The sequence below is a fragment of the Doryrhamphus excisus genome, linkage group LG13, assembly GCF_037039965.1.
Source record: "Doryrhamphus excisus strain RoL-2023G ecotype Guam linkage group LG13, RoL_Dexc_Guam_v1.1, whole genome shotgun sequence".
NCBI classification, from domain to species: Eukaryota; Metazoa; Chordata; class Actinopteri; order Syngnathiformes; family Syngnathidae; genus Doryrhamphus; species Doryrhamphus excisus.
The window spans coordinates 12,835,258-12,856,941 of record NC_136369.1 but is presented as its reverse complement, the minus strand read 5'-3'; the positions used below and the strand labels follow the sequence as shown (position 1 = coordinate 12,856,941).

Genomic DNA, 21,684 nt, shown 5'->3' with positions numbered 1-21,684 from the left:
CTTGCTAAATTGTCTGGAAGCCGAACAGGCCTCATCAGTAAACCAGGCAGAAAGGACTCGGTATCCCACTACAGGATCCAGGACATGCCAGGGGGACCACACACGCATACACACAGTCGTACCTTACTTCTCCTGACTCACACATACCAACAAACTAATTGGCTGACCGTAGCAGCGAACAACACACATACACACAGCCTTGTTTTTAGCAATACAGCATACAAAGATGCTGTAATAACAATCAGCAGAGAGGGAAGGCTCATAACAAGAAATGTTTATCTGCCTATCCTTCCACTCTGCTCGCTATTATGCAAATAGAGATATAGGTCAGGGCTGTCGTACTGAGGCCTCAGTCATCCTGTGCATCACTCTTTGCCTGAGGACACAGGTCCCATGCCTTTCCATTACGACCCTCAATGAGTCTATACAGCAAAGACCCCCGTTTCTACACGTACACATAATTCCATCAACCCACACCATTAGTGGGAAGAAGCACTAGTGTTTTACTGCCTTTGGCAAGAAAAACACTAAAAATAGGCCAGTATTAATGCGAACGATAACAAGCTTCATATAAAAAGGTCAGATTCATGCACTTAATAGATCAATATTCAGGTTTTCCCTGCCCCCTTACGTTGCCGATTTATTTACCTATTCCTGCATCACTACATCATGTACTTATATGAATACATGCAAAATGTATGGACATTTACCATTTTATTTGATCATGAAACAGACACTAATATGCTACATAAATAATAGAATGATTTGAAGAACTTGTAGAAGCTTAAGTAATCTAATTTACTACATTTAATTTACTTATTATGGCTTCCATAATGCCTCATATTAACTCTCTAACAGGATCTCAGTGTATAGACTGGTTATATATCTCATCTCGTTTCATATTATCTACATACTGTATTGTATATAACTCTGGGAAAAACTGTTGATTTTGTTAATACTTATACTATATTGTTTATCTTTCTATATTGTGTATTTTGTACTGCTTAACTGACTCTGTACACTTGCTGCTGTGCAATACAAATTTCCCCACTGAGGGACGAATAAAGGCATATCTTAATCTCAATCTTAATCTTTGTGTGAATTAATGCACATTAACTGACGATGTGCGTCAAATAGTATTAAAAAATGCCATTCCGCTCAAAGATTTTTTTTTTTTTTAATTCTCGATTTGCAATGGGCCTTTGGAATTGGAACCAATACCACTTATCCTACATAAAAAAATATAGTGAATCCATGTGATCGGTATCAGCCGATGTCACTCATGGATGATCGTATTGGAATTGGCAGCATCAAACAATGATCGGAGCATCCCCGGTTCCCATCCCAAATATGTCTGAGCAAAGACAGCTGGGATAGGCTCGCGCTCACCCACACCCACAATGTGAGACCTGTACAGCTGTAATGACACCCTATAGTCGGAGAAAACTTTTTGTGCCTTTGTTGAAGTTTTGCCTTCCAAAACAGTCTTTATGAAGACTTCTTTTACTGTGCGCTCTTTGATCATTGGGCTGTGACTATTGACAGCATGGTGTGTAAGTGTGTATGTGTGTGTGTGTGTGTGTGTGTGTGATCATCACAGCAAATTGACAGTAGGGAGCTCAATAGGCCTCCAATACCATCTGTCTCGTATGGATGAGGATGGGCAGAGAAGTACTTACTCCAAACCTCAGGTGCTATAGCGTAGCAGATTTGGAGGAGGTGTAACGGGCCCAACTGATGCTGTTCAGTCATCTTCACACACCGTCTAAGAGCCAGGAGTGCCAGGTTTTTTTTTTTTCTCTCTCTCATACTCTCGTTTTCTCTCAGAGTGATCAAACAGAAACTGTGATGTCTTAATTAAGAAGTACTATCAGGCTTGATTAAAAGGAGAGAATGATCAGAAGGATGTGTCAATCAAAGGAGAAAGTCCCTCAACGGTGGAGCATGTCGGGGTGCAAAAGAAAAAGGACGTAAACAGATGAGTGCATCAATGAAAGAAGATGCAGAGACAGCAGGAAGAGAGTTTAAAGGGGGAATTGGATTTATCCAGCAGTGGGAGTTGCATGCAAATATTTATCTACCGAAAGTTCCCCAATTACAGTGTGTACTGCAAGTGGTTGGCTTGGCTTAATACAAAAATCCAACCAATATATTCCATCAGTCTACTGCAGCAAGACGTTAACTTTGGGAGAAACAAAAGCAGCGCATTCTCTTTTACTGCACATCTGCCCTTCGAAAGAATGTATTGAGTTGATAATTAAAATCAGCCGCTTTAGTGGCCAGCTGGAAAGAAAACCTGCAGTCTTTCAGGCCTCCATGGCGCGACTTTGACACCTGTCTGCATTGAAGCTTAAAATACAATATACCGCCCATGCCTATACCACTACACAGGAACATTTTCAGATATAAGCGATTTATAATACAATAAGGGTGGGTTGAATGACATTGCCACTAGTGCCCATCACCTTAAGCAAGACTAACTGTCAATAGAAATTTTTAGACCATATTTTTCGACATCATTTTTACTTTGGATTGTCCTCAAATGGATAATTTGTTTTGGATATTGGTGTACAGAATCAAAAATCAAATGTTTCAAGAATAATTTCGGTAGTGCTGCTGAGCCGAGTGTTGTTCATACCAGGTGTACATCTGGCACGGCAAAACCAGCCCCGTAATCAGATGTAGCAATCCTTGTCGGGAGTTGTCACTCTCTCGCCCTGGATGTGGTCTATCGTCAACAGAGTCTGTCGTGTCGCTCAAACTGGCCTCCAACATACCCCGTTCCCGGAGATGTTAACGTGATAGACGTGGCATGATGCCGTTCACTGGACTAACAATGCTGGCCTTTTTTGGTCCTTTATATAGGCCACCAAAACCAATCCTCAAATTACACAGACACCCACTGAGTATTGCACAATGTGTATTTAGTCCACTTTTGCACAGAGACCAACCCATGTGCAATGAACTGTGACAACATGACGACTCATTATCCCAACTCTCCAAGCAGTAAGTCAACAATAAATCCACGAAGTAGAATTACAATCCTCCTACAAGTACAAATACGCATACATTTGTACCTCAAAGTTTCTATTAACTGTCAGTATTACATACTGCCTGTATGCCCATTTCTTTTGTATTTCAGCCCTTTGATGACATAAACATCTTCAATATTACTCCAGCCATTACACAGAGGATTCATCCAAGCAGGGCTCCCTCTATAGGCCAGCATTTTTTTCTTTACACGATTACACTCCACGATTACTCGTGTCAGCATTTCAGCCCAACACTGGCACTGTGTTGACACGCAGCAGATGAATATTAAACCTTGACAAACAAAGATGTGCTTGAAGCAAAAGCCCACATAAAGATTTTTCTCCTTCAGCTGCACACACACATACTCTCTCACAATCTTGAGCATCCCTCCCAGCAGGCACAATCACACTCAGGCAGATAATTCAGTGTCACACGGAGCCTTGTCGCTGACCCTCTGGCCCCCCTCCAGACAGAGGAAGCAGCTGGACAGGGACCCACGGCTGCCTGGAACACACTTCCCTTAGGGAGCTTGGGAGGAAGAAGAAGAGTCCCTCTCTGCCTCGGAGAATGACCAGCTGAGCTTCCAACAGCTCACTATGTGAATGTACTCTTATGCCCTGTGTCCAAGAAGAGCACAGGGCCTTTAAGAAATGACAGCAGCAGCACAGCAGCGCTTTTTGCAGGAGTCAGCAGCGTGATGAAAGCATTATGATACCACAACCTGCGGGGTTGTCACTGCTCAAACTCTTTCAGTCGTCCCTGCAAAAAGGAAACAGTATCAGTGGATCAAAATCTCTACATTAGTGCTAAAAAATGGAAATAAGGCAAGGATGCTAGGTTTTATTTTTTGTCTTATGTACTGTGTCTTATGTACTATCCTACTATTAGAAAATATGCAATAGTACATAAAAATAATCTAAGAAACTTGTTGGACAAAACCAGAAAGACAGCTCCTGAATTAATTTATAGTAATTTAGCCTCAGAGGTTTTCAGTTGTGTTGTCCTCTTGTGTGGTCTTCACTAAGTGCTTATTAATATTGTATGCTTGAATGGCAAATGTTAACACATTTCCAATTGCCCTGGTAGCCTAAGAAATAATTAAACAACAAGGGGTCTTTTGTTTAGCTACACCACTCAGAAAAGGTAAACATGAAATTCATAGCTCAACTTGCACGATAGTACAATGATCTGTGATGATTTTTAGATACATTTAGTACAGAATAGAAACATCCTGCGGATTTATATTTTTCTTTTTGTCTATGCAGTTTCACACAATAATGTCCTTACCTGTTAAGATTATCAGTCAGTCCGAGTATCCATCGCAGGTCGAATTAAAAAATTACTTAGCACAAAATCTGCTTTAATTTATGTATAAATAAATAGTTTATTTAAAAATTGGAAAACATGTAAATTAATGAGCACCCATAAGGTAAAGCATCAATCCAAATCTTCATTCTGATCTTCAGTGATCCGTCTGGTTGGACTTTCACTGAGGGTCCCAAAATTATGCGGGGGCCAGAGCTGTTTTAGGGCAGACAGGGAAAAAAAATAAATAAATAATGCAAACATCATAGGCCTGACTTATAAGCATCACAAGTCCAATTTCCTAGACACATTGGCTAATATGGCATTTAATGACGTGTTAAGAATTTAAACACGATCTTGGTATTTCATCAGCTGTCGCAGTAGGCCCTCCAGTGGAGTGCCGCTGCCCAATCAGATGGACAGAAGGTTGGCTGACCTGTTTCCAGGGTCGTGGTTGCTATGACATCCCGTGACATGACAACACAGCAGAATGGAAAGCTAGACAATATGTTGTTCAGGCTTTGGTCAATCAAACACACTTGCTTTGAACTTCCAACTGACTCATGTCTTTGAATGGTGCTTACAATGGCCATTGTGGCTTTATAATACCAAATACAGTTAAATGATACTGAAAAATAGTGCATGGCTTGGCCAACACCTATGAAAATATGACTGAAATGTCTTAAATTATATAATACTACTCAGGTAAGTCAGTGTGCCACTTAAGCATACATGATCCTGTGTTACCTTCAAGCAAACACGGCCTCTGATGAGGGCATAGGGAATTGGGCCATAGCTCCTTGAGTCAGTCGAGTTCGTAAGGTTATCCCCTTCAAGCCATACGTGACCTTTTGGCACCTACACAAGACATAAAGAGAGGGCAACATGTATTAATTGTATACTTTCTTGTATATCCCAAAAGAAGGTCAAGTGCTGAGACAACGTGTGATTAGATTTTTTTTTTTTTTTTAAACCATGCCCCCCTCCCCCAACACACACATTTCACAACTCATCCCTCCCTCCTCATTTTAACATCAACCTGCATGTCCCTCTTTAACCCCATACGGTCTTAGAAGAAGGGTCATGGGTAACGGGCAGGGTCGTAGTGGGATTTAGGAAAACTTCAAACGGGGTCATTAGTCTGTTGGCTGAGATCTGCGCCCCTCAAAGCAGGAGAGTGGCCTGAGATAGCTGGGCAGAGAAAGAGCGAGAGAGCAAAGGAGAGAAAGAGGGGGAGAGAGCGAGCGAAAGAGTGCTAAGCTGCGGCTAGCAGCAGTGTCCAAGGGTCTCCACCGCGGTCCGACCTGCCAGTGGGGTGGTCATCCAAGCAGGCTCTAATTCACAATGACACCAATTATGATTAATCTCATCACTTTAGGAGAGTAGGCTTGTCAAGGCCCTAATTAAGTGCGCTGTCCCCCCTATATGTGCAGACAGGATCAACAACACATTATATTGTCATAATGGGCATCACAATCCGCAAGTCTATTTTTGTGTTGGCTAACTTTTTAACAGAAAAAGTCCTCTGGAATAATAGCAATAGAGATATCGGACATTGTCCACGCTACGGCGACATCATAAATTCCTTACTCCACCGGCACCACTCGGCTCTCCAATTGTCCGTCCAGCAGCGGTAACGGTCCCGTTTTGTTTCATCTTCCATAATTGAGACAGATGATATGACATAATCACGAGCTACTGACATGTTGACCTAACACGGGGTAAACAACTCGGTGAATAACGACAACACAAATGAATATCATTAAAGGAGTCATCTGAGAACCATATGTCAGCATGCTGGATTCCCACCATTACACCTCATTAACATGGTAACATATGCCGGCTCCCAAGCAATGGCAAAAAAAGACGCACTGCCGTTCGTCATCTAGCTATAAGCACAACCTTCTTTCCATTCAATTGTTAGCTAGAGAACCGATTCCCCCAGTTTGGTCAATTTCTTAAGAGAGTGGAAACTTTGACAGCATTGACAGAGAGAAGTAATTGTAATTATGGTACAGTATGTAAAGTTCAAGAAATGACAGTCACCCGAGAAGACAAACCGCAATAGCAGGATAAAGTATATTGTTTGTAGCCGATGTAGAGAAAAAATTAGACTGGCTATTGCTTGCGTTGGCATCATTATGTTACTAAATACCATGTCTGCCAATGAGAATTTCAGCAAACCTAAAAACAGCAAAAAACAAAATTATGGGGAGGAATCACTGTATCAAACTGGAGACTGTAGATTAAAATACTCTGGCGCACACAGTAAGGCAGCAACAGGTTAAACTTGTATAACGTGTGTTTATTTTTGTAATTTCTATCCATATGTCCTATTTCATTTTTTATCTAAAGTTGGTAAACTTGTCTCATAACGTTCAAACGAGAGCTAGTTTCCTATATCTGTAGCCGCATCTGCTCCGGGGTAGTCTCCACCAAACATTCATTCATACGCCAGTGTGGGCAGCACTGGAGGCAAGTTACGTGAAGTGTCTAGCCTAGTGACACAACAACAAGGAATGGGTGGAGGGAGCGAGGATCAACAACAGATGTCGCTTCAACAGAGAAAAAAAGTGGACACCTTACTGCAGTCTAAAGGCATGGATGTGGATGTCAGCAAATCGATTCAGTCATTCTAATGTCTGGCATGAATAACAACAACAACACACCTGTCACCATCACAAAGTTCACTATAAAAAAAAAGTGGCATGGCGGGAGCAGAGAAGCAAGCTGAGAGGTACAAACGTCTACATAAATGAGCATTTGGCAAAGCACAACACTGACATCATTGTCCTTGCAGTCAACGACATCAAGGAATTAGAAAAATGTTGAAGATGACACCACCTTGACCACAAGGAAATTAAAGACAACTCATGAAGACAGGAGGGATGTACAGTCTTCCCTGGCTACAACGTGGTTCGAACATCGCTCACTCACTTTATCATGGTTTTTCAAAAATTAAGCAATAAGTAAATGGTTGCTTTTTTGTGGTTGACTACAGCCTATTCATTCAGTCATTCATTCATTCATTTTGTACTGCTGATCCTCACGAGGGTCGCAGGAGGTGCTAGAGCCTGTCTACGGGCAAGAGACTATGGCCTATTATTAGTCAAAAATAGTGAAAGACAAGTCATATGTATTATTCTTGTCAATAGGTGTCAGTAATGTATTAGATTATATTCGATTGTGGAGACGTGTAGAAGAGAAGCAGTCGGTTAACACCACCATGCAATAGAGTCAGAGAAAGGCTGTTTTTACCTACGCTAGGTGCAAAGATAAGCATCATCTTCTTTCCATTCTACTGACATTTTTCCAAGGTTCTCAATCAGTCAAAATTTATTTAGAGCTTGTTAAAATATTTACAAGTACCATAACATATTAATAAAGTCAACATGTCAGAGTTTGCCGTAAAAGTAGTTAAACATGTCAAAAAGAAGTAGGAATCCGCAAAGCTTGTCTGGTCCTACCCCTATCTCATGCCAAGTGTTAAACGTTATTAATAAAAGCCATTAATTAAAGTCATTATTGCTGCTTGTGACAAAAGTGATTCCTGACTTGTAATAGTGAGTAATATGCATTGTCACTCTGCTATTGCCGACATGCTTGGTATGATGGATGACAGTATGGGAAGCTGTTGGTGGTATAGGCTGACTGGATGTGAAGCATTGTCTACCTGTCAGGGGCTGAAACCGCAGGTCGCCTCAGTGTGGAGGCGTGTTGTTAAACGTCCACATTATTACCGCACTCATTATGTTAACATGATTGAGGTGCCAAACTAAATACATGCAACCATACAGAGTTCATCTTTCACTATCTTGCTCTGTCAATCTGTAGCGCATCCAAAGCATTAGATGGGGGATTGGCTCTGTCTCTCTCTCCCTCACTTTCTTTGCCAGCGTGCAGTAATATTAGGGATCAAGTGTCATTGTTTTGACACAAAAGCTCAGGCACCGAGATGATTCCTAAAAAGGTGACAGTGCAATTAGCCTGCAGTTGGATCTCTGAGGGTGGAGATGACATGTCTGCCTGTCACTGCAAAAAGGAGGCGATGACAGCGACCACCTTGTGAAACTCATCTTTACAGTCCCATAATGCCTCACATCATCCCAATAGTCACTCACGCACACACACGCACACACATGTACGCGCACACAAACATGAACATCATCTGTGTGTCAAACACGAGAACACAAAATTAGGAATCATGAGATAGGTGCACTCCTTTTTGTGGAAACTTTACATTAAAACGGCAAACATACTGTACATTATGCTGCAATATGCATGTAAGCTCAGTATTTCCATTATAGTCGCCACTCGTTTATTGCGGTTCATTGGTCCCAGACTTGACCACAATAACTTAATTTACGCAATGTAGGATTCAATATTAACATACGGAATATTTTCATTGTGAAAACCTGTGTATGATCATGTAGATAGGGCTTTTAACATTATCTGAGACCTCTCGACATGAAATAACAACCACAGAGTCAACTTTACATTCTTATTACCCAAAACCGAGGGTTCTTTGGTAAGAAGAATTATTATTATATTCCCCAGCGGACCTTCTTGGCAGGCGGACAGATGCATAGTGGACAGAAAGTTACGTTCAGAGTGGCCATTTCTGTACGTAAGCTCATGCTCGGTGAAAAGTGTTTATACACTAACCGGCCTTACTTCCGGCTGGTTAGTGTTTGTAAAGCCATGCAGCTATGAATGAGTGGTCCGCTGCTGAAATATCTAACATACAAATATACCTTTTACTCACGATTACAGCATTTCATTCATATTATGTCCAGTATATAGTATATACTAGTATATAATTCCGCCCCGTGATTCAGCGGAAATTATAGGGCCCAAGAACATTAACAAAATGCTGGTATCCACAACCCACATTGTGTCTCAATGGATGCTACCTAATCTGGATGAAATTATAATATTGCCTTATTAGCTTGGTTTTGCACCTAAAGCAAATATTATTATGTTCCCCCCTCCCCTCAAATCAATATTAAATTACACCATTATGCTACTGATTCAGCTTCAACTAAGTCTCTATTATGTCTATCTATCTTGAATCATAAAATACGATGCAAAGATGTCCCCTATCACAAGCCGAGTTCTGTTTGTGGGCGTGAATCTAGTAGGGAGAAAGAGATAGAGAATTCATTTTCTGTTCCATATACTGAATGAGACTTTGCACTCGACCCTGCCAGACCCACTCGCCGGTCTGCCCTGGGTCCATAAGACACAATAAATTCAAAGACATGCAACCTAAATGCAATCTTTGGTTTGCAGAACAATGTATACACACACACACGCACACATACACACACCTCCGCCCACCCATCAGTCTGTCCATTCAGTTGGCACTAACGCCAACAGGCTTCAGAGAGATTGCAGGCCTGAGCTGTGGGCGTTTGGGGAGAGCAGTAATAGAAAAGCAATGACAGTCGTTTCACCAGCAGAGCCCCTGTTCACTTTCTAGGTTTCTCACTGACAAAACATAGGTGTTGTCAGAAGCTGATACTTTGACCAATAGTACAATAGTGCAAAATCGGTCTATGGCATATAAACGCAAACAATAATGGAGGTCGCAGTACACAAAGACATTTTCATTATGTGCAGAGATTGTTTATGTCTAATAGGAGTGAAATAAATTGTCGATTCAGTCACAAAATTAAACCCCCATATCAGCAAAGTACAGTATAGTACAGTTTGACATTTAGCACAGGTATACTCACATATGTATGGGTCTTGAAAAGATCAGATGGACCACTTGTGCAGACTTTGTCACCTTCCAAGCCAATAACCCTTTTACAAATATTCATATTGGGGTCAAAAAGGCTTTTTGCAATGACAATATCACCCCTGGAAAAAACATGAAGGCAGTTATTTAGTCTCAGTTTTAGGGGTATATATAAAACATAATGCAACAAATAACTGAAACAGAACATGATTTATAGCTATTCCAAATTGTAACAGACATAAAACAGACATAAAAAATATGAATGTGTCACAAAGATGGGTTGACATCTTTGACATCACTTTGAAAAGCATTTTTTCCAGTGCTGATGAAGAAGGCACAGAGATGTCATTCATGAAGGTTTGATAATAATTAGGTTTGGGCGATTTTTATATACCGGTCTTCTAATGATTAGAAAATGACTAATATCGGTATAAATAAAACAAGTCGAGTTGCACACTTGTGAGAAGGAACGTTGGTGTGGGGAAGTATTTACACGGGGGGACCGTACTCACTATAAACACTTGAATTTCTTCATGCTCAGCTGACACAGATTCAAGTTAAATTAAAAAAGAATAAAATTGCCCATTGGTTTTTGCACTTGAAGTAATTACATGTGTGTATACATAGTGTAGCTACTCAGCACATAGAGAACAAAACTACAAGATAGTTGTGATACTACTATCACCTACTTTTGTATTTTGCAAAGATGCCGACTCATCCTTTCAGAGAAAACAACATCTTTGTTTACAATGGTGGGCTCCATTGATGGACCAGAGCACTGGAAAACAACAGCAACAAATGTAATTGAAGTAAAAATGTTACCAGCCATCTTTTCTGTAAATATACAAACCACCACAATCTCTCCAATGTACTCAAAGGCGCAATGTGCAATGCAGCCATACTGGACAGTGTAGCCCAAAAACCCCAAGGTCTTCCCGATCACTCGGCGGAACATCTCCACCTATAGAGCAAAATCATGAATCATGAATCATGAAGACCAATAGGCGAGAGTTTCATTGACCGACCAAAGAGCGGACAGGATGCTATTCACTAAGAAACGAAGAAAGTAACACTTGTCGTGTCTGATTTCCTGGAGATATCTGACATTTCTAAAAAATAAAAATAAATTAGAGATAAAGAAAAAAGCAGCAGCATGGGAACTTGTTTGGCCAGAGTAAACAAGTTTGGGCACCCCTGGTATTTTTCAAGATTTTCCTTTAAATCACTGGTTGTTTGAATCAGCAATTTCAGTGAAATATATCATATAGCAGACAAACACTGTGATAGATGAGAAGTGAAGTTTATAGGATACAATTCTAATAATACGAGCAAGAGTGCCAAATACCCTTTTACATGATCGGCTTCACCTGTGCAGGAAGGTCAAGGGTCAGAGTTTACCAAACAAATTTTGTGTTCCAATAATTAGTGCTAAAGGTATTCCAATCAATAAAACCATAAGGCTGCTCAAATGTATGCACCTGCCTACTTTTGTTTACATAATTATTGCACACTTTCTGTAAATCCTATCAACTTCATTTCACTTCCAATCCATCACTGTGTTTGTCTGCTATTTGATTTATTTAACTGAAATTGTTGGTTCCGACAACCAGTAATTTATAAAGGAAAATTATCTGGGATGCCCAGACTTTTTCATACCACATTTGTAAACAGTTCTGATCCATATTCAGTAAAAGACAGTGTAGTGTAAACAGCCCTTAAGTCAATGGCTTATGCCACCTTTCTCAAAGCACAAGCTATTTGGGGCTTAATTTCTTCAGGGTGTAGACAAGGTTGTCACAGTTGGCTAAGATGGCACGTTCCCTGGTGTTTCATTCTCAGAAGCTAGTTCACACCACAAAACTGCCTTGAACTTTGACCCAATGTACGACAGACCAATCAACACTTGGAGCTCAGGTGATGGACAAAACACCGAAGCTGTGACACTAGCACACAAGGCAAGCCCTGCACTTTTTGTTGCTTGTTGCTCACACTGCCTTCACCACTATGGCACATCAATAATTAGAGCAGTTATCAGCTTCTGTCAGCACCATAGAAACACAAAGACAACACAAGGAGCCATCAGGGTGCCCTGAAAAACACAGTGACATAAACGCGCACAAGATATATGCGCTTTGTGAGCAAACATCCCAGTCACACTTAGCATATTGACTTTTACTCAAGGTGCTGTATAGACAGAGCAAGGACTATCAGTACACAAGTCATGCATAGTGCATACACAGTCCACCTGCACCAACAGACAGAACGTGAACATGATTAGAGAAGAATAGCTACAGCTTGGCTTTAAGCTTAGTCTGTTCTTCAAACAACTTTAGCACAGGCCGCTATCCTGCCAGGCCACCACAGGGTAAAGAAATATTTTTTTCTCCATCTCCCGGGCTCCTTCTGTCCCGTTCCCCCATGTCTTCGTCCCCTCCCAGGGTATTATTAACCAAAGCAAGCAGAGCGGAAACCAAAGCCCCAAATCCTCAGAGCTCAGGGAATGACTTCCCAAAGATGGACACGGATTAGACCCCCAATTTCTCCTTAGCCCGGCCTCCTCCACCCCACTCTCTCCCTAGGCTCTCAACAGACCGAGTGTCAGGTGGCTCTTGCAGCCTCGCCAAAGGTGTTACCCCTAATCCCATTACCCCCCCCCACACACACACACATTTTGAACACACTCACACAAACATACACAATGTGTTCCCATTCATGCCGACTACATTCCACCTATTAAACCTTCTGCCTATTGTTTTATCCCTACCATGTCAGTTTCCATGACACATTCAGCGGCCTTACTGGTCTAACATTTCCAGTCCCAAAAACACACCAGGTGACATGACTGCACTCCTACTTGATCCTTTTATCGCTTTTTGTCAGGGTTGATGGCATGACATGCAATTCTCTAGCAAAAAGCTAGGGGGCGGTGTTTTCGGGAGTCAACTTTCCTTCTCAACTCAGTGCCAATCAATCAAAGAGAGACAGAGTGTTACTAATCAGTGTTTTCCAAAAATAACTTTTATCGCAAATGTTGATTCAAAATTATAGAAGGTGTGCTGCATCGTCATATACACGCAGGAAATATTGCTCTAAAAGCAACTACTACTTTAAGCTCTGCATGAAGGTTTGCAGGAGCAGGAGTGAGCCAGGGTAGGACACGCTGGTGTCTCTTGGTGTTCTTTTGTGCTGTTGGTCATTCAAGGGGAGGGTTTGCACACTCAAGTCAGACTATAAAACATCTAGATCTGATTCTTATGTTTGAAAGTAAGCAGTCTAAAGGTTAATGTGAATCACAAGTCGGCAATAAGGTCTCATGTTCAACTGAATTTGTCTTCATCCACTCACCTCCTCATGGTATTGGTGCAAAGCACAGACATGGGCTATTTCTTCTGCTAGAATGGAGATCAGAAATCTTTTCTACAGTGGACAGCGTCCTGTACAGCTGCCTTCATATCAGTGACCCCCCCTTCTCCATTCCAATGTGCATTCAGCATAGGTGGGGATTAAGGGACTTTGCATAACAAGATCACACGGCCAGTGGCTGATATCAAGAGTCCATATGCAGCCGCCTGGTTTTCAGAGGCACTCTGTCATTGATAGTGTGTGCTGTGTGTGCACGCATGTGGTGTGAATGTGCAGACACAAAAGCATCACCTATGTGTGAGTTGCAGTTGCTCTTTTGGGATGTAGCGCGAGGTGGACATCCACAGAGACATGCGATTGGATCTCTATTACTGCTGATTCCCCAGAGTCAGCAAAGCCAACACTATGTCTTGCCCCTTAATACCCAGCACATATGTGTGAGCTGCGACATTAATCGAATGCTGATTTACAGCTGTAAATTAACACAAAGTCTCTCCGCTAATCCAGGATTACACACTAAACATGTTCAAGGGAAAACAAAGAAAGTCAGCACAGCACTCTGTGCAGAACCATCTGTGGCCACTGGCCTCCCACAGTCACAACACAGTGCTACAGTGCAGAAAATAGAGGGAGCTCCCAAATGAATAGCTGCTGATGGCAACACCTCATTGTGTGTTTAACTCTGTGATCCTCTTAGCAAGGGAAGACCATTGACTCACAGGGAACAAATGTCACATACATGAATAAAATGAAAATATTAATGTCACCCAGCTGTCAAAAGTGAACAAATAGTGCACAATGGAAATGATAAGCCTTGATAAATTTGCAATTGTTTTTTTGTGTAAAATGAAAATGAAAGGTTGCAAAATCTAACAATTGTCGCAAAGACGACCATCAAATTAACACATACAAACTGATGTAATGACATGTTGTTTGTTGGGTTTGGGAAAGAGGAAGTGCCTATTTGGGTAGAGGCATTTACTTGCTGTGGATGACGCACCCAAACTAATTGAACATGGGGTCGATTTCAGTATATTTCACCAATTGAGGTAAGGTATCTATTTATAATTGTATTAATATTAAAACTCTTTTCTTCCCTTGAAATTGTTCAAAGTTTTAAACTTTAAAAGTTTTTTTGTTTCAGTGTGGCCCTAATTACTCCCATGTAAAAATCGTAAATTACAATGGTCTAATTTAGACATTAATGGGACCATAAGGAAATACTCAAATAGAAATTACAGCTACTGATCCCCAGTGACTGGAACCTGCCATTGGCTGAGTAGTGTTAATTGATATACATGGCCAGTCTATTAGAGCCACAAAGACAATCTCAATCCAAACACCACACAAGGGCCTTACGGTGGACTCCTTACACAACTAAATTAGGAAAACATGGGCTGAGAGAGAGCCAGGCAACAGGGGGGCTAAGAGGCTTACAAGCCCCTTGTCAGATATTCTTCTCCCCGAGGATCACAGATGGAAGGGAGAGTCTGGAGGAGCAGGCAGCATCAGAAAGGCGACCAATCTCACCTCTGATGTCTTCCTCTGGGTAGCAGAAGGCAGAAGAGGGCGGGGCTTTAGTCCTGTTGCGCAAAGCTTAATTTGATCTTAATGTGAACAATAAAAGGGAGGTGGTTTGGCTATGAAAGGGGTCTGTTTCAACTATCAGTGCAATCAGAGTTAATCCTGCTGATTTAGACACAGACACCTGGCTGGATGGAGAGTGACAGATGTCATAGTCCCAGACACATATTTGTATGTCTAACCCCCATCATTTCAAGGTATCCATTCTATTTGTGGGCTTAATGGTAGCAACTGATCTCCATATTGCTCTTTTCATTGTTGCTAACAGCAACACAGCCGTGAAACAGCTGAGCGAGGCTACTACTTGAAGAGCCGAGGATTTAGACCAACAATCAATGGGTCAAGCCAGAGCAAATAATAGCCAAGTGATGTGAATACAACTGCTATGAACTGAAAGGAAGTGAGGTTTGACAGAGTCCCCAGCCAATTATGCTGAATGGAAAAAGTAGTCACTAAGCCTTATTGTATTGACCGCAAGTGTATATGTGGTGCAGGCCTGGTGCTGAGAGATCTTATCTAGTGTTGGATCACACTGACAAAGGCGTTTGTGTTTTGCTTTGACCTGCTCCTGACAAAGACCGCTATATTTTAACACTAGCGAATGACACATAACCACAACATAAACTTTGGATTTTAGGGGATTTCCTTCTCTTTCAAATTTTACTTCAAAGTAAATATATGTCCACATTTAATGGGATTTTATCATACTCAGAAGCTTAATTCAAAGCCATTCGGATAGAATTAATGTTAAGAACAAAATTTGCCAATACCCATCCTGTGCATATTCAGACCCTCCAGGATTTTGCGATCATGCCAATTCTGCCAAATTCATCCCAAATCTGGGAGACCTCGAAACTTTATTCAATCCCCTCAACTTCCCCACAAATTCTGTAAAATCATAATTATCATTTTTCAAATTTTTCCAAAAGTAGCTAATCAAACATACACATCAAGTGTCTAACCCAGTGGTTGGCAACCCGCATGTAGCTCTTCCACCTCTGGCGGCTCAGGTTAGTTTGTGACATTTAAAAAAAGCAACAGTAAAAGTTAATTTGTAGTTGCAAACGTGCTTTGCTTTTTATGTTTAGTTTTTTGCAAATACGTCATGGTCAATTATGCAGCATTTTTATTGTGTCAAACACTTAAAAAACACTGCAACTTCCATCGTATTTTTTGGAAAAACTCACAAAATCAACCATCTCAAAAAAGTTCACAGAGATTTCGTGAGAATGGTAAATTGCTGTCAATCTTGAAAATAAATGCTCTGCATTTGAGTTTAATTTGCAAATAAAGTAGATTTTATTATAGTTGTTGAAATCCTGTGCTTTGGGGGATTAAGGTTCCAAAGAACACTTTGATAGCAAATACTTAAAATCAGAAGCAGACTCAAAACATTGCAAATTTTGCAGCAACCACATGCCGTGAAATCAGTCATTTTCGGATGTAACAACCACAAAAAAAGCTGCAAAATCCTGGAGAGACCGCATATTGTTCTTTTGTGCATGGAATATTACTTTCCTTCCATGGCAACAAAAACAAATATGGTGCATGTTGATGATAATCTTACATCCACCCCTACTCAGACACAAAAACTTGTGGCAAATGGCAAAGATAGAGTGAAGAAACTAAAACAGTAGAACCAGGAAATGTCTGACATGTTATGACTGCTGCCATTATATAGTGCAATCAGATACAGCTCCTGAATAACCCTAACAAAAACACAAACATGCATGGCATGTACCAATGACACATGGAAAAAAGTAGTCTTTTTGTACAATTCAACTACAGCGTTTACACCACCACCCAGACCTGTTAAAAAATGCTAACTGTTGAGGGGGATTGAGGGAAAATGCATGAATGCAAGTAACACAATATTGGCTACATCAGTATGAACTTAACTCATTAAGCATGTGATTGTTGTGCTGGAATAGAACAATTACTGATAAGTGAATTGCGTTACAATGAAAAGTAACATCCTACTTTTACTCTATTTTGTGAGCGACTAGAAAAAAAGGCCTGTTAATTGTAAAGTCAACAAAATGTAGGCGTAATCTTAAATTTACCGACCGACGTGGTGACAAGGTGACAAACAACCAGGAGGAGGACAACTGCTTGCGAATGACAAACACTAAACACAATCGCTTTCAAGTGGAAATTCTGGTCTTTTTATTATGGCCAACTCAGCTCCTCTATATATTGTACTGAGCAGCCAGAACAATATATATATATATACAGTGAAGAAAATAAGTATTTGAACACCCTGCTATTTTGCTATTTCTCCCACTTAGAAATCATGGAGGGGTCTGAAATTTTCATCGTAGGTGCATGTCCACTGTGAGAGAGATAAACTAAAAAGAAAAATCCAGAAATCACAATGCATGATTTTTTAACAATTTATTTGTGTGATACAGCTGCTAATAAGTATTTGAACACCTGAGAAAATGAATGTTAATATTTGGTACAGTAGCCTTTGTTTGCTATTACAGAGGTCAAACGTTTCCTGTAGTTTTTCACCAGGTTTGCACACACTGCAGGAGGGATCTTGGCCCACTCCTCCACACAGATCTTCTCTAGATCAGTCAGGTTTCTGGGCTGTCGCTGAGAAACACGGAGTTTGAGCTCCCTCCAAAGATTTTCGATTGGGTTCAGGTCTGGAGACTGGCTGGGCCATGCTAGAACCTTGATATGCTTCTTACGGAGCCACTCCTTGGTTTTCCTGGCTGTGTGCTTCGGGTCGTTGTCGTGTTGGAAGACCCAGCCACGACCCATCTTCAATGCTCTGACAGAGGGAAGGAGGTTGTTCCCCAAAATCTCACAATACACGGCCCCAGTCATCCTCTCTTTAATGCAGTGCACTCGTCCTGTCCCATGTGCAGAAAAACACCCCCAAAGCATGATGCTACCACCCCCATGCTTCACAGTAGGGATGGTGTTCTTCGGATTGTACTCTTCATTCTTCTTCCTCCAAACACGCTTATTGGAATTATGACCAAAAAGTTCTATTTTGGTCTCATCTGACCATAAAACTTTCTCCCATGACTCCTCTGTATCATCCAAATGGTCATATGCAAACTTAAGACGGGCCTTGACATGTGCTGGTTTAAGCAGGGGAACCTTTCGTGCCATGCATGATTTCACATCATGACGTCTTAGTGTATTACCTACAGTAACCTTGGAAACGGTGGTCCCAGCTCTTTTCAGGTCATTGACCAAGTCCTGTCGTGTAGTTCTGGGCTGATTCCTCACCTTTCTTAGAATCATTGAGACCCCACGAGGTGATATCTTGCATGGGGCTCCACTCCGATTGAGATTGACCGTCATGTTTAGCTTCTTCCATTTTCTAATGATAGCTCCAACAGTGGACCTTTTTTCACCAAGCTGCTTGGTAATTGCTCCGTAGCCCTTTCCAGCCTTGTGGAGGTGTACAATTTTGTCTCTGGTGTCTTTGGACAGCTCTTTGGTCTTCGCCATGTTACAAGTTAAAGTCTTACTGATTGTATGGGGTGGACAGGTGTCTTTATGCAGCTAACGACCTCAAACAGGTGCATCTGATTCAGGATGATACATGGAGTGCAGGTGGACTTCTAATGGGCAGACTAACAGGTCTTTCAGGGTCAGAATTCTAGATGATACACAGGTGTTCAAATACTTATTTGCAGCTGTATCACACAAATAAATTGTTAAAAAATCATGCATTGTGATTTCTGGATTTTTCTTTTTAGTTTATCTCTCTCACAGTGGACATGCACCTACGATGAAAATTTCAGACCCCTCCATGATTTCTAAGTGGGAGAAATAGCAAAATAGCAGGGTGTTCAAATACTTATTTTCTTCACTGTATATATGACAACCTTAAGCCCACCCTGCATTACAGAATTCAAAGCTCCACTGCCCTCACCTTGTTTACCTGATTCACACTATATAGTACAATAATAGCTCTATTAGTACATAATCGCCTTTGGTCTTTCAAGATGCAGGATTTATACTTGAGGGGTTCCTACAGCTTCATATTCATATTCCTGCATGTTGAAAGGCAAGCAGGACTTTCTCCTGCTGAGAAGCAGGTCAGTCAGAGCATCTTATTCGTCTCAAATGGGCCGAGTGTCGTCAGTCATGATGTATTCCCTTGGTCCTCTGTCAGGACGCATAAATCTCAACGTCACTGTCAAAACAGCGGGGCTGCCTTGCTCAGAGCGTTGGTAAAGTGAGCAGTTGGGCAATTGTTTCCTCTGGAGCCTTTACAGTATCCTGTGATCTTGGGCTGCCTCTGGCCTCTCTCTACTTGACACAGAAAGCAATTCTCCAGCTGTCTTAAGGATTACACATCACTTGTCAGTTAATCGGTGTTAAAAGTGGACATTAAATCAAGGAAACCCACCTTTCCCCACCTCCACTACTGTGGTCTTGTATGACAAGTTTTCAAATATGGGTAAATATTTCCACAATGGTTCTGTGTCGAGGATCTGGCATGCGCTACACAAGCTTGCTTGTCCCCCTTGATGTGCACCTGCAAAACAATCAAACCTCAAGCTGCAGCGGCCCCTGCGCGATCGGCTATAAGCACATAATTTTGTACGTGTATAAGACCTCTTCCGAAATAAAGAACTTCCTATATATATGCAGCTAAATATACAGTGTCTGATCCATACCTTAGTTAAATCTAACCTTTAGCAATACAGTATGTTCATTATTGTGGTTGTAGTTTGCAGTGGAGTAGAAATTAATTGTATTTGATAGTGAGTGGTTGCCTCAACTGAGTTAACCAAAATATGAGAAATACACTATATTACCAAAAGTATTTGCTCACCCATCCAAATGATCAGAATCAGGTATGCTAATGACTTGGCCTGGGCACATGTGTATAAAATCAAGCACCAGACTGTTTCTCCAAACATTTGTGAAAGAATGGGCCGCTCTCAGGAGCTCAGTCAATTCCAGCGTGGAACTGCCATCGGATGCCACCTGTGCAACAAATCCAGTTGTGACATTTCCTCGCTCCTGAATATTCCACAGTCAACTGTCATTTTTAATATAAGAAAATGGAAGAGTTTGGAACAACAGCAACTAAGCCACAAAGTGGTGGGCCATGTAAACTGATTGAGAGGGGTCAGAGGTTGCTGAGGCGCATAGTGCAAAGAGGTCTCCACAGTCAGTTGCTACAGAGCTCCAAACTTCATGTGGCCTTCAGATTAGACCATGTACAGTACACAGAGAGCTTCATGGAATGGGTTTCCACGACCGAGCAGCTGCATCCAAGCCATGCATCACCAAGGCAACGCAAAGCACCGGATGCAGTGTTGTAAAGCACGCCGCCACTGGACCATGGAGCAGTGGAGATGTGTTCTCTGGATGTTCTCGTGATGAATCACGCTTTTCCATCTGGCAATCTGATGGACAAGTCTGGGTTTGAAGGTTGCCAGGAGAACAGTATATTTGGGACTGCATTGTGCCGAGTGTAAAATTTGGTGGAGGAGGAATTATGGTGTGAGGTTGTTTTTCGAGAGTTGGGCTTAGCCCCTTAGTTCCAATGAAAGGAACTTTGAATGCTTCGGTATACCAAAGCATTTTGGACAATTCCATGCTCCCAACCTTGTCGGAACAGCTTGGAGCGGGCCACTTCCTCAAGCAAGGTCCATAAAGACATGGATGACAAAGTCTGCTGTGGATGAACTTCACTGGCTTGCCCAGAGACCTGACCTGAACCCGACAGAACACCTTTGGGATGAATTTGAGCGGAGACTTAGCATCAGGCCTTCTCCACCAACATCAGTGCGTGACCTTACCAATGTGCTTTTGGAAGAATGGTCAAAAATTCCGATAAACACATTCCCGTTTGCACTGTGGTTAGTGTAGAGTGAAAACCAATACACGGCGTGCTGCAGCGATGTTACAAAAGCTGTCATCTGTCACAGCTTTTCTCTTTGCTCTTAAAGCAATGGGGACTAAAGGCACTATTTTCCACTATTTAAAAAAATATGCTCTAACCTTTAATGTTAATTTTATTTTAATGTTTGGGGTAAAGAAGTGAACGAGATATCAAGTTAAAGTTAAAGTCGTGCTTTGTCAGACTTCAATTAATTACAGACTTGATTTTACAAATTTCTAAATTTTGTAACATTGCCACATTCAATGACCCGACAAGGTTACTTCGCCAACAGCAGTAGGCTAAATAAGCAATAATCAGCAACAGTTCGACAATTCAGAAAGCGTTTAATTGTTGCTGGCTAAATTGTAAATACACATATAGAAATGACAAACACTGGATAGTGTTAATTGTTAACATACTGCGGCTTACTTACCTAATTTAAGACTGAATCAGTGCCCCGGCAACGTTCTGGTCATTGTGGGCGCTTCGACTACAACCTCAAAACAACAGCTTCTTTCATTGGTCTCGTCTTACCAAGGTCTTCCGTGATTGGCGTGCTTGCACCAAAACACGGAAATCGGTCATCACGCTTCAAAGAATTATGGCAGCCTCCGTCAACAGTGCGTGTGAACGCGATCCCGGTGTAAACAGTTATTTACTACGAGTTTTCAGTAAAAAAAAAAACACGCAACGGGTTATTAAGCGTACCCGGTAGATTAATGCTCCGGCAGTGTTCTGGTCATTGTGGGCGCTGCTACTACAACCTCACAACAACAGCTTCTTTTATTGG

At 41.4% G+C, this 21,684-nt stretch overlaps 1 protein-coding gene across 1 annotated transcript; it reads right to left on the bottom strand.

Annotated features, from left to right (window-relative positions):
• Window positions 1–4,396: 4,396 nt before the first annotated feature.
• immp1l (inner mitochondrial membrane peptidase subunit 1) lies at window positions 4,397–21,649 on the bottom strand. Its single transcript, XM_058089126.2, has 6 exons — window positions 21,328–21,649; window positions 10,932–11,042; window positions 10,771–10,859; window positions 10,077–10,203; window positions 5,086–5,196; window positions 4,397–4,554 (listed from the first exon to the last, which is right to left on the bottom strand). The coding sequence occupies exons 2-6, from the start codon at window positions 11,034–11,036 to the stop codon at window positions 4,471–4,473; spliced, it is 516 nt and encodes a 171-aa protein (XP_057945109.2). The 5' UTR covers window positions 11,037–11,042; window positions 21,328–21,649; the 3' UTR covers window positions 4,397–4,470.
• Window positions 21,650–21,684: the final 35 nt, after the last annotated feature.

Bases quoted from the DNA above. Each gene is read 5' to 3' on its own strand.
- immp1l (XM_058089126.2), bottom strand. From the start codon at position 11,036: ATGTTCCGCCGAGTGATCGGGAAGACCTTGGGGTTTTTGGGCTACACT. The intron at 10,860-10,931 runs GTTTGTATATTT...GTTGTTTTCCAG, and splicing joins ACATTGGAGAGATTGTGGTG to TGCTCTGGTCCATCAATGGA. The intron at 5,197-10,076 runs GTGAGTATACCT...TGTCTTGTGTAG, and splicing joins TTTTCAAGACCCATACATAT to GTGCCAAAAGGTCACGTATG.